The 12653-nt window shown below is 34.1% G+C and overlaps 1 protein-coding gene across 2 annotated transcripts; it reads right to left on the minus strand.

Moving 5' to 3' along the window:
* Positions 1–1068: 1068 nt before the first annotated feature.
* Positions 1069–12653, minus strand: LOC100816328 (uncharacterized). Of its 2 annotated transcripts, none has more exons than XM_041008814.1 (9): positions 12054–12653; positions 7810–7995; positions 7037–7129; positions 6545–6727; positions 6315–6417; positions 6056–6238; positions 3446–4293; positions 2903–3336; positions 1069–1436 (listed from the first exon to the last, which is right to left on the minus strand). In XM_041008814.1, the coding sequence occupies exons 1-9, from the start codon at positions 12300–12302 to the stop codon at positions 1370–1372; spliced, it is 2346 nt and encodes a 781-aa protein (XP_040864748.1). In that variant the 5' UTR covers positions 12303–12653; the 3' UTR covers positions 1069–1369. The 2 variants fall into 2 exon arrangements, with proteins under 2 accessions (XP_040864748.1, NP_001356195.1); NM_001369266.1 differs by lacking the exon at positions 1069–1436 and adding an exon at positions 2093–2738 and having other exon boundaries at positions 12054–12468.

Genomic DNA, 12653 nt, shown 5'->3' on the forward strand with positions numbered 1-12653 from the left:
ATGAAATAAAATTAAATAAATCTGATACTTTTTATAACAACATACACATAAGTTTAGATGTACACAAACTTATTATTAGACCAAAAAGTAACATTTATATTTTGTGAGGATGAAAAATAGACAAAAAAATTGGAGTGATAGATTCTAAATATTTTCATATTTATGAGAAAAAAAATATAATATTTTTTAACAATTTTTTTTAAAGTGCATAACTTGTTATTGTCAAATATTTAGATGATATTTAAGATATTTGTATAAAGTTTAAAAACAGAAAAAAAAACATGTGTAATTTTCTTAAATATAAGAAAACATGGCTTTACAAAATTATTTTCTTAAACTTTAGAAAGAAAGGTGTGTTTAATTTGATCTTATATTTAAACTCCATTCCGCCATCACATAATAATATAATAGTAATATTGTTTTCGTTCATACGCATTACTATTTACCAACACGAACAGGGTTGATAAAGTCGTGTAGTGTCCTCTTCATCTGTGAAAGACTTCCCTCATAAGATTTTCGCTTGAGGAATGAGATTAGTAATTTTTTCCCAAATTGTTTTAATTTTTTTAAGTCTCTAATTAGTAATAAGTTTAATTATCACATTATTTCTCTCTCACACATCTTTTAAAAAAAATTACAATTTATAACAACCAAAAGTAGTACAAAGAAAAGGTAGGATTAAAATTAAATTTAATCTATGTAAAATATACTTAATTCTATTTCAAAATTTACTAGCGTAAAACTTAGTAAACTTCAATTTGAGAAAGTATTAGATACGGAGGAAAGCATTGAGATATTTGGTATACTTTATATAATATTGTTCATTTTTGTAACAGGAGAAACACTACACTCTACCCATTATTTACTATCATAATTAAATAGTCACATCATTCTTTGGTTTAAAAAATTATTATTATTATTATTACTACTTAGGTGGGTCAATGAAGATGGTAAAACTCAATGACATTAGACCGAAAAGAAATTAACATAAGAATTCTACTCGGCTTTAATTGTACTAAAAAAGCAAGTTGGGAAAATGACGAATTTTAATTGTACTAAAAAAGCAAGTTGGGAAAATGACGAATTTTAATTGTACTAAAAAAGCAATATAGAGTACAAAATAGTATTGAGCAGTTCTACTCGGCTTTCTCCTCGCATCAAACTCTGCCTATAACTCTAGCCAGCCTGATGAAACATTCTACCAGGGTCCCTCTTCATGACAGTGACAGGTTCCTTATGTACAACGATAAAATCTTCACTGTAGCTAATTCTTCTACTTCGAATCGTATTTTTGACAGGATTAGGTTCAACAAAGCCTATGTCTACTGAAAATATTATCATTATGAGCTACACAACATGATGAAAACTACTACGCATGTTTCTCGGGGGCATCATCACGGCAATTTGAATGGCCATGGACTCCACCAAAGACACTGCTGTCATGAACAAAAATAGGTAAAACATCACATAAATTGAACAAAACTACTTCGTCTCAATTTTATATAAAATGAAAAGCAACACATTGCTAGGCAAAATACTAGCCAGGCTTGAAGACTGCATAAAGGTCATCAATCTGTTTTCCACTTAACACTAGAAACATCTAAATTCCAGATACATTGAGTGAAATCACAGAATGATTCAAAACAAGTCATTGTACTGTACCAAAAATTACATTCACGAAGGAAAAAAAAAACATAGATAAAGATCTTGTGTAATGCTTCTACAAAAGTTTTCAGAGTATTTTTCTTTCAATCAACTTGTATTGGTTTTCTTTTCACATAATGACTAAGCCATCTTAAGAGACACTCAGCCTTTTCCCCAGTACACTACTGCTTTAATTTATCCATTTGATCTTATCTTATTCAACACTAGTATCACAATAAACCGACAATTCGACACCCAATCTATCATATTATATCCGTGTTCAACTGGCTGCAAACAAAACACAACCAGTAATGAATTGGGTGAATAACTGATATTTCCCCAGTAGCTTCTCATCATACGAGACAAAGCATTTCAAACATTAAAGCCTTTCTTCAATTCTGAGACAATCAAGCAAGGCCATGAATAAAATCATGGGCAAACACCCGAATTCCAAAAAAGTACTAAATATACTTCCTGCAACTGACAGAAAATTTTGGGTATCCATTCAAGTAAGATTTTTGGGTATCCATTCAAGTAAGATATCTAAACTTTCGGTTTTATACTTCAAAGCTACAAACAGAAGAGAACTATAAACTCAACCTCAGGAAATCACCTGATATATACATCCCTAAATAATGAAAAATAAACACGGATGTAAGAGCCAAAAAAAGTAACGAGAATATACATGCACTTTTGTACAAAGGACCAACTTAAGTAAGAAAAGAGAGAATAAAGATAACATAACACCCAATCTAGTTTAGTCTAGTTCGTTAGTTTCTAAGGTTACTCCCAGCACTTTTCTACTTATTTGGTACTCTCGTTTTTATGTGTTCAACAATCTCTAGAAGAGACCCAGAGTTGAGGGAAGCTATCTTCATTTTTGAGAAGAATGCACATTGTTCTTACTTCTTACTTCTTACAAAATCGCCATCCTTTGGTAGCACCTGCTGAAAGGTAGGCAAAGTCTTAATAGTTTCCATGTATTGATCATTACTGTTAATGCTATTACAAATTCACCATCCTTCACTGGCACTCAATGGGAAAGTGGAGGAAAGTCAACGTCATTCTTCAAACGATAAGCTTGCTCTTCAATCCTGAATCTCAAACCATAGACACCCCCTTAAAGGAGAGGAAAACTAGGAGTACAAACTACAATTATAGTGCTTTAAGCTCTAAAGAAAGTTGCTGCTTGCTATGATTTAATATCATAATTAATCTCAGTAGCAACAAATAATCATCAATAGAAAAATTATATTACCTTTTGGAATCAACTACTGACAATGAATCAGACTTCTCCATCACCTCCCCAGTGTTAGGCACAGTGCCCCTAGGAGTAGAAATGACTGACTCTGGGTAAATGCTAGTTTCATTTCTTGGCACTACTTGAAGCTGAGGGCTCACATGTACAGATTCATGTTTCTCAGATGAATGAACGAAACCATTAGCATAATGTGATCCCCATGTAGAAGGTTGAGGGAAATAGGTCTCAGATGATCTGATTTTAGTACTACCAAGACCAGGATATCCTTCTAGAGCATGTTCAAAGGTTCCTTCCGCAGACAAATTCATCTCTTGTGGAGCTAGGGCAAAGCCATTGTTACGGGTGTGTCTCTGCAGATGTCCATGAGTACCTGGTGCTTGACCCCTTCCCCTTCCTGGCATTGGCCTATTGTCCCTGTAAGGACGAGAAGTCTGCAAAATTATGAGCTTAGCAATTAGATGACTGGGGAACACTAGAAAACTAGTCTGTGTGTGTGTGAAGTATGTGTCCAAATTTAATAACTATAAACTTTATAAATACCATATTAGGGAAGTATGCGCCTGTTCCTCGTACTTTTCTCTTCTCTTCTGAACCAAAAGAAGTCATTGGCAGAGAAGGATGATTTATGACGTAAACTTGTTGTCCCATTACACTATTTGAGTTTGCCTGAGAACGAATACTGTGATTAATCTGTACGCATTGACGAACAGTTTCCCATGGATTCCTATTTGGAAACTTCGGAGACCTAGGAGGACTAGGCACCACAGGAGAGACAGGATAACCATTACACATATGACCATATTGCAAGTTCCCAATGTGACTGTCATAATCCCCTGTAAGGTCCAACAATGACTTTGAAGCTTCAGAGACTGCCATATTCTTTTCATCAGTATGCGATCTGGGTGAATTGCCAGCCACACCTTGCTTCTCTTTCTCATCATCAATAACAGAATTTAGAGCAGGTTCACTATCAGAAATATTATTTTCAAATTGCCCATTTGAACAATAAGACCAACCATTAGTGCTTGCACTATCCAAGACCCCAGATGTTGCAACATCCTTAGAATCTTCGCAAAGTTTAAGACTTCCAACTGCATTTCCATACCTAGAGGAGTCAAAGAACTCCCCTGCATCTTGTACTACATATCTTTCTCTTTCATCTCTGCAGTCATAATTATGTTGATTTTCAGGTTTCCTATCCTTTCTGGATGCTGTAGATAAGCTCAAAAATGACTTGTTTACATTCCCCGGAGTGCTTCCATGCCTTTCCAGTGTGTTCGTAAAGAACCTAATAAGCTCCTCAGTTATTCTATCTTCTGGTAACATAAGAATCCATCCAAGTTTACGGGCACCATACTTAAAAGCACTGCGTATTCGATAGAAATTACCTGAAATAACAAATGTTACCATCTGAGTGAGACATTAGACAAAAGCAAGTCTCTTGTGACACTATTTTTTATGCATCTTTGTGTCCATGGATAGTATATAAACAAGCATAAACAAAGAATACATAATCTCAGTAGTGTTGCAGTGGCAAAGTTTGTAAAGGTAGTAGAATGCTGTCACTGATTTATAGTACAGTAGAAGAGAATACATTGTGTGCTTACTTTATAAGCTGGCACAATCTCTCAAACAAGAATGGAGGGATGTTAACTGATTTACAGCCTGCAATCTAGCAGATAACTATATACATGGTAATTGAGCATGCCTTAGCAATTATGTTAGCACATTATAATTTTAAAATAGAAATACAATTTTTGGTCCGTATAGTTCCCTTGATTCTGGTTTTGATTCCTATACATTAAAAAGTATGGCTTTTGGTCTCTATAGTTTGATTTTATTTTTTTTTGTTTAGGCTTTGGTTCTCATAGTTTAGTACCATTTAGATTTTGGTTCTTATAGTTCACCAAACATTTGTCTTGAAAGTTCTATCGTAAGTCTAGTGGCATATTGTTGGCAGCAGGGACAAAGCCTAAAAAAAAACTATAGGGGCCAAAAACCAAACTTATAAAGTATAAGGATCAAAATCATAATTGAGGTAAACTATAGGGATAAAAAATATGTCAGCCTTTAAAATATAATACTTTTACAATATTGGTTTCATCTATATATAACTGTTCCTAATTTTCATAAAAAAAAATACAAAATGAAAGGGAAACATAAGCACATTAAAATATCATACACAAAAAGCATGATGTAGGTGCATCAAGAGCATAAAAGCCAATTTTTAAGCGTCTGCTTTTATCAACTTGCTAATAGATGCTAATTTGCCAGCACAGATCATTGATGCACTAAACTTTTACCAATTATCATTTCTTCTAACAAGTACCTCTATAAGAATTGTGCTGGTGCAACTTCAGAGAATTGTTTACACTGCAATTTTAGTCTTGAGGGTGTCTACAAGGAAAAGGATACCTTCAAATTCCAAAAAGCCATTCCAGGGGATGCGTGAGATCTATGTTGGCATAAGAAGGGAGATGGGAATAGCTGATTTAATGGCGCTTTTCAGATGGCCTTTCTTACCAAAAATGAGGGGGATGTTAATGATGATGACTCACTCACCAAAGGAATTAAGATTAGGTTTTAAAAAGTGAAGCATTAAACTATAACCCCTAAAGAAGTCTCCTTTGATCATAGAGACATTTCAAAAGAATGAAGAATCAGTACTTTGATTGATGACCTAAAAGGCTAAAACTTCTAAAAATATATTGAGTACTTTGATTGATACATGCAGGAGAATGTTGAGATCTGTCCACAGCAGCAATATTAGGGTTATACAAGTTCTTTATGAAGTGAACAAAGAGCAAAGTTTCAATGGAAAGGGCGGCAGCTCAAAATCCTTCCATACTCTATCCTTCCCTCCTTTTTACAAGGTTATATCATCAAGTAATTGCTGGACTTGCTTCATATGTAACTATTCAGATCGATCTATTATATAATATTTAAATCTCCTCAAAAGACGGATAATTATCTCTCCATAAAGTCAATTATATAGATTCTCCCCTTCTTAAAAGGATCAATTGAATAAAAAAAACCTTTAAAAGCAAGATAACATGTTAAATCTAGGTAAAAAATATCATTAGACAACCTAGCCACATAACATTAAAACACAATTCAATAGCCATTCAGACTAAATTAAACAATACATGCCTTTATTGACACTGCGGCCAAGATTGTTGTTTTCCTTCAATGGATCGATGATGTTAAGATGTTTCTGGGGAAATGCGCGCAAATTTAAATCAGCCCCCCTTGATGGTAGTGAGAATGACTCCACACAGCTTCTAATGAATTCTTCAGTCAGTAGAGTATTCCCTCCATTTTCAGGCACCTCAGCTTCACATAGAAAGAAACAGATAATAATAAAAAAAAGAACATAAAGCTACTTAATGATACGAAAAAAACTGCCTACCTACTATATTAGGCGGAGAAGATTTGCCAACTGGTCCCTTCAAACTAACACAATAATTGTCCCAATCAAATTTGCTGAAGTAGTCCAAAAATCTGTAGAGAACCTGGAAAAAGGGCAGAGTGCACAAAATTCTTACTGAAAGGATGCATCACCATCATCATGTGATGCAGATTTTCTTTTCCATCTTTTGAAGAAAAAGTATGATCCAGGAGATTTGATGGAGAACTTACTGCTAGAGGACCATCTAAGGATACATGAAACTGATGGAAAATATACAGAACCAGTGTTTCCAAAGCATATGTTGAAATCAGACCATGATGGGCACCCAGTACACGACTCTCATAGTAGCACCAAGCTTTAATAAGGATAATACTACGTTTGAAGAGATGATCCTTGGCAACAAGTCGATCAACCTATAAATTATAAGAGCAGAACTTACTTAAATATCAGATACAACGGGACATAATATAATATATAACAATAATATATAAAACAAAAGGAAGAGTCAAACTGGAGTAGAGCACAATATTCCAAACTATGATGAGTTGCATATGATGCTGCGACACAAAATACTTGTTTCTAAAGTCTTGAGACTCAATAAAATAAAGAAAATTAAATAAAAAATCATTCTGGTTTCTCAAATGTTACGTGAAAATGAGGGAAAGTAAAAACATTGCAATACAAATATTATCGCGGCCTCAAGAGGCCACTTTCAATAATACCTTCTCAAGAAAACACAATGTACTGAGTCCTCCTAACTGATTGAAAGAGATGTCTACAACAATATCCTGTACAATGCATTTAACAAGCTTAACCTGCAGAAAAAGAACCCAAACATATGAAACTTAAATATATCAACACATAAAATCAAAAAAGAAAATTAATTCACAAATATTGCACCAAAGACACAAATTAAGCATCTTCAATAAATAAAAGATTTAAATATAGAGAAAATAATACATAGAAAATAAGTTAAGTCAACATTAAACTAGCCAGCTGAATCAGCCTAGCATGTTAGCAAAGTCCACAGTCAACACAGAGTCACAGATACAACAATTTTGCTGTCCACATATGTTATGAGAAAATACAGAGATTTAAAATCAACAAGATTGCCAGGAGCTGCTCTAGATCTAGTCAAAGCTACCAAAATAAAGTAAACTACTTTTACATAGACTAAGGCAAAAGTTGGGGAAGGGAAAAGACATTCCATAACTTACTGAGCAAAAAGCACAAACAAAACATTCTTAGCACTGCCAGCTTCAGAAAAGAGAAATAAATAGTAAGGGAAGAGGCAGTTATCTGAATGTTTGAAAACACCTCAGTTTCAATAGAGAGGGAAAAATGCTTGGACCCATAAATGCAGATTCAACATTTTTCAGGCTCATAATAAAGTTAACAGTTCTTTATTTCCAATTTACTTTGGCAATTAGCATAAAATATTTTCACACTAAATTGCATTCAATTGCTGATAAGGCATCAATTGAGTGGAAAGAACCTCTGCATCAATGAAACGAACATCCTTTACTTCATATTCAGAAGCTTCATTGATTTCCTCTCCATGGAGAACAGCACGGACATCAGATACCAGGCCATCCTCAATGTTTTGACAACTGAGTGCAGTCAAATCAATATCTCCATCTGGAAGATATGTTTTTAACGGAACTGACCCATATGGAAAAACCTGTAACAGAGAAAATTTAACATCAGTAATTTTATACCACATTAGAAAGAGTCCAAACATCACTGCCTGAAGTCAAGAAAATTTGTTCATCAAATCTGCACACCAATCAGCTGCACTTAATTGAATACCCTTTCAAAGAAATAATAAAGGCATGAACCACCAGCCTCGATTTGTATGACAGAAATATCTTAATTTTTTTAGTACATGGAAGAAAAGAAATATCTTTGTTTAATTCAAAAGAATTAAAACAAAAACAAGAAATCATTGTATACACCCGATACAGCCAGTGCACTGAAAGGTGCCACTAGGTACTAGGGTTGTCAACTCAGTGCCTTCAATGAGGAAGGAGTCAATGGTACGTTAGGCACACTTTTTCTAGTTCAAATAAGGCATGTCTTTAGCACCTTACTGATTATAAAATAACTGAAAAACCCAAGTCATTTGAGTAGTTAACCATGTGCTGATGAGGGTAGAAAAATCTTCCTTTGTTAATTGGACTTTTTTTCTTTTATTATTACTGTGAACATTATGCTTAAGTAGTTAATTTCAGAAATGTCAATGGAAGAACATGGCATGTAGTTGTTACCCCTGAAAAACTATACAGGCAATAGAAGAAACAAAATCAAGGGAACTATAGAAATTAGAAGAAAAAACAACCAATCAAATTTAATTAAATTATTGTCAGCATGGAAGTATAAAAATATATGTCTAATGATGGGCTCGGAATCATTAAAAAAAAAGAGATAATCTTATTGGATTTGGAAAAAAAATCTTATGTTAGGAAATCAGCATAAAATAAGAGATTTGAATTGATTTGCAAATCAAATTCCATTTTAGAACACATTATTAAAGATTAATTTAATTGATTTTGCATAATTAATTTACTTTATCACCTTTACTATTTAGAATAAGTTAAATAACTAATAAGGGCAAAAATGGAAATTAAAAAAATTAAACTCAAATCAGAACAAATCTACTCAAATCCATCCCATTTAGGTGGATTTCAATTTTTACACAATAAAAATGAAACAGATTTTTTAAATGAAATTCAATTGCTATGGTATAACTTCATAACAAATTTTATCCCAAAAAATTCTAAATAAAGGATTTTCATTAATAGATCAAATCAACTCTTGATTCTTGAAATATTTGATTTCAAATATACTCTAAAAGTAGCTATTACAAACACAAACATACCAGAGGCTCTCAAACAATAATGGGAATAGAAGAAAACAAAAAGAAAGATACAGACAAGAACAAAAATAGTTGCAGGGTGCAATGCTTTTTAGAAGTTATTTCTGATCCCTAAATTAGTTCGTGGGTCTCAATGGACCTAAAAGTCCTGCAACAGAAAACTATAGTAACACTCCATGCAACAACACTGAAGCACATAACAATCACTAAGGCAGCAATCAACAACCACGGTTAATTATGCTCACCTCCTTTTCTTGGTTATAGTTAAGGGTTTCCTTGTATAAGTTTCATACATAAACTAAGAGAGAGAGATGCATAATTTCTTAAGCAAATAAGGGTACTGGGGTGTAAGAGCAGTGCATAAAATAAAGGATGTTGGTGCTATTTTCAAAACAAGGAAGGTGTTAATGATTGTCAACCTAAAAGGAGGTCAATGTAATTTTTCTTATTTATATTGAAAATTAATGCAAAATAGTCACATCATACTGTTTACTTCTTTTACTAATGTAACGCCTTTCTTCAAAGAGGTGTGTGCTTTTTGGCACTTATTATAAGTTTACACATTGCAAACAATAATGCATAAAAGGGAATGTCAGAAAACTGCATTTTGTCACTGATACAAAAACATCAAACAAATATATGCAAAAACCTCCTTCGTTTCAAATATTTATTGGTTTAGAGAATACATCGGCTTTATTTTATCTATAGATTTTGAAGACCAAGAAGGCATTAATTATTTGTTCCAATTCTTGTCTCTTGATATCTACAATAAATGAAATGAAGAAGCGTTAATGGAAAGATTACTTCAGAGATGTAATATAAAACCATTCACATGGGATAACTAGTTTGTGACATGGTACCTAAACTTTTAGTACTTAGTGATCTAGAGTTCAATTCTTTCTGCCTCTATTTTTCTAGCAAAAGTTAAATTTTAGCAGAAGTGGACCTATGCATTATCCACACTTCAAGATCAACATGCTCCTGTGAGGGGGGCGTAAAAGATGCAGTAAAATCATTCTTGGGTCTTTACTTAACAGCATATAATTCTGGGATAATAGGACATGGTATCAAAGCCTCTATGTCTAGAGTGCATTAATTGCCGCCATATTTTCTAATAAAAAGTTCAATTTGAACACAAGTTGGTCAGCTAGTGTATTATCCACACTTCAAACTCAAAGGGTTCGTGTGAGTACCCGTGTAGATATGTAATATAAAAAACATTCATATACCTTCACCCAACAGCTTAAGCTTTTGGAATAATTGGTTAGTGATAGATAATATTTTGAGTATCATAATAAAGTGCAATTTACACAAATATAGTTATTTTTCAAATAATTGAGCTATGTAATGTTTATCTTAATCCTTGTGCAAAATCCTTAAACAACAGATATTTTGAAACAGTGGTAGAAAAGCACATGTAATGTCAAATGTTTACATGTTCATTTAAGAACCAGATTTGCTATGGTACCCTTATGGATACGGTCCCCAGGCTAAGTTGTCAAGCACTTATCGATTGTTGATATCAAAATAAACATCTAAAAATATATTAAATATAATACAATTAATGGCTAATAAAATGCTTGACAATTCACCCAAAAAAGGAAGAGTAATAGAGTAACACCCTTCAACAACTAACTCCCTCGTCAAATCACTGATTTTCTCATTAGGATTAAATATATTTTTGGTCCCTGTAAGTACATTTATCTAATTTTAGTACCTGTAAGTTGGTATTTTTCTAATTTTGGTCCCTGTAAGATATTTTGCTCAGTTTTAGCCCCTATAAGTTTGTGTTTTCCAATTTTGTTCCTTGTAAGATTCTAATTTTTTCATTTTATAGTCCCCATAAGTTTGCACTTATAGGGACCAAAATATGAAAAATACAAAGTTACATGGACTAAATATGAACAAAGTATCTTACAGGGATCAAAATTGAAAAGGCATAAAACATGTGTCTTAAATCAAAAGAGAGAAATGGATATTTCAAAAGTGATCACAAGACATTTAAGACATAATAAAACACTTCAATTTATCTAACCGTTGCAACATTCCCATTCATATAACAGTTTAATAATAAGTACATAATTGAAAAAACAAATTGTAATGCAGCTAAAAATATTCAAAGTGCCAGCAAAGAGTCCAATGACTGACATTAATACAATTACATCACCCAAAAGAATCGAACAAACAAACATAACTACTATTTTGAATTGTTCATGCTTACTTTGTCCCATGGTTCCACCTTGACATCATCAGAGCAAAAGAATCAAGGACACAACCAACCACACTAGGAGATATAAGGTTGGTTGGATGGTTAAGAAAAAAGGAAATAAGGGAAAGGTCGCTTGTTCAAACCCCTGCTAACAAAGGAAACTAACAATTAACATTTGCCAATAAAAAAAAAAAAAAAGACAACCAATCACACTACATTTTCCTTCACATTTAGCTGCCCTAATCCCCAGAGCCAAAAATGAACTTGGTCGCGAATCTGTCAACTAGCACATTTTTCCTCTACCTCGTAACCATAGGCGGAGAGAAACAAGTTCATTCCATTACCAATTCACCATTGCAACTACCACACACATTCCTAACGGAGAAGCTATCATTTATCAGACTTATCACCAATGTAGCCCTAATTCCAAAAAACAACACAATCAAAACAACACAAACAACTCCAAATTCGTGTCCAATACCTTCACAGTCATCAAAACCATAACAAAACAAAAACCTAAACACCGAACAAGCACGCCACAATCAATCATAATCAATTCTATTCAATTAAAAAACAAATATACAGAAACGAAACCAAAACGACGACAAATTGAACATTGACGAGAATAGAAGAGAGAGAGAGAGAGAGGCATCACCTCGCAGCGCGCGCCGTACCGAATGAGTCTCTGGACGTAATCGACGACCTCCCTGCGCCTGCGGTCGGCGGCGAGCGTGGGCCGTATGCGGCTGAGAATCTCGGCGGTGGTTTTCTCGGCCGCCGCCCAGGCGTCAGCCGCGACGGAGGACGGATCGGGATTCGAAGGCGGAAGTGGCGGTGACGGAGGCGAGGACGCGCAGGGGCGATCCTCCCCGAAAACGACGCCGTTCACAAGAAGATCGCCCATCGCTGTCGTAAAAAACGGTCACAACCCGACCCGGAATTTACAATCCGGGGCAACGGAGAAACAAAACAAACCAAAAAAAATAACGGCGTGGTGTGAATCTAGCAACAGTGGCGCGTGGCTGGTTTTTGAAGACGCGAAAACGAAAAGCGAACGAAGGAAGAGAAGAGAAATTAAAAAAAAAAAAAAAGATTATGATTTTATGAATATCTTCAACAAAAAATAAAATAAAAATGAGAGAGAGAGAGAAAAAAAAGAGAAAGAAAGAAAAATAGGGCAACAGGGCTTTTTTGTCTTTGTTTTCGTAGTACTCGATTTGAAGAAACCCACTCCAGCAGGCTTCTATTTCTGATT

Source organism: Glycine max, chromosome 14, assembly GCF_000004515.6.
Source record: "Glycine max cultivar Williams 82 chromosome 14, Glycine_max_v4.0, whole genome shotgun sequence".
NCBI lineage: Eukaryota > Viridiplantae > Streptophyta > Magnoliopsida > Fabales > Fabaceae > Glycine > Glycine max.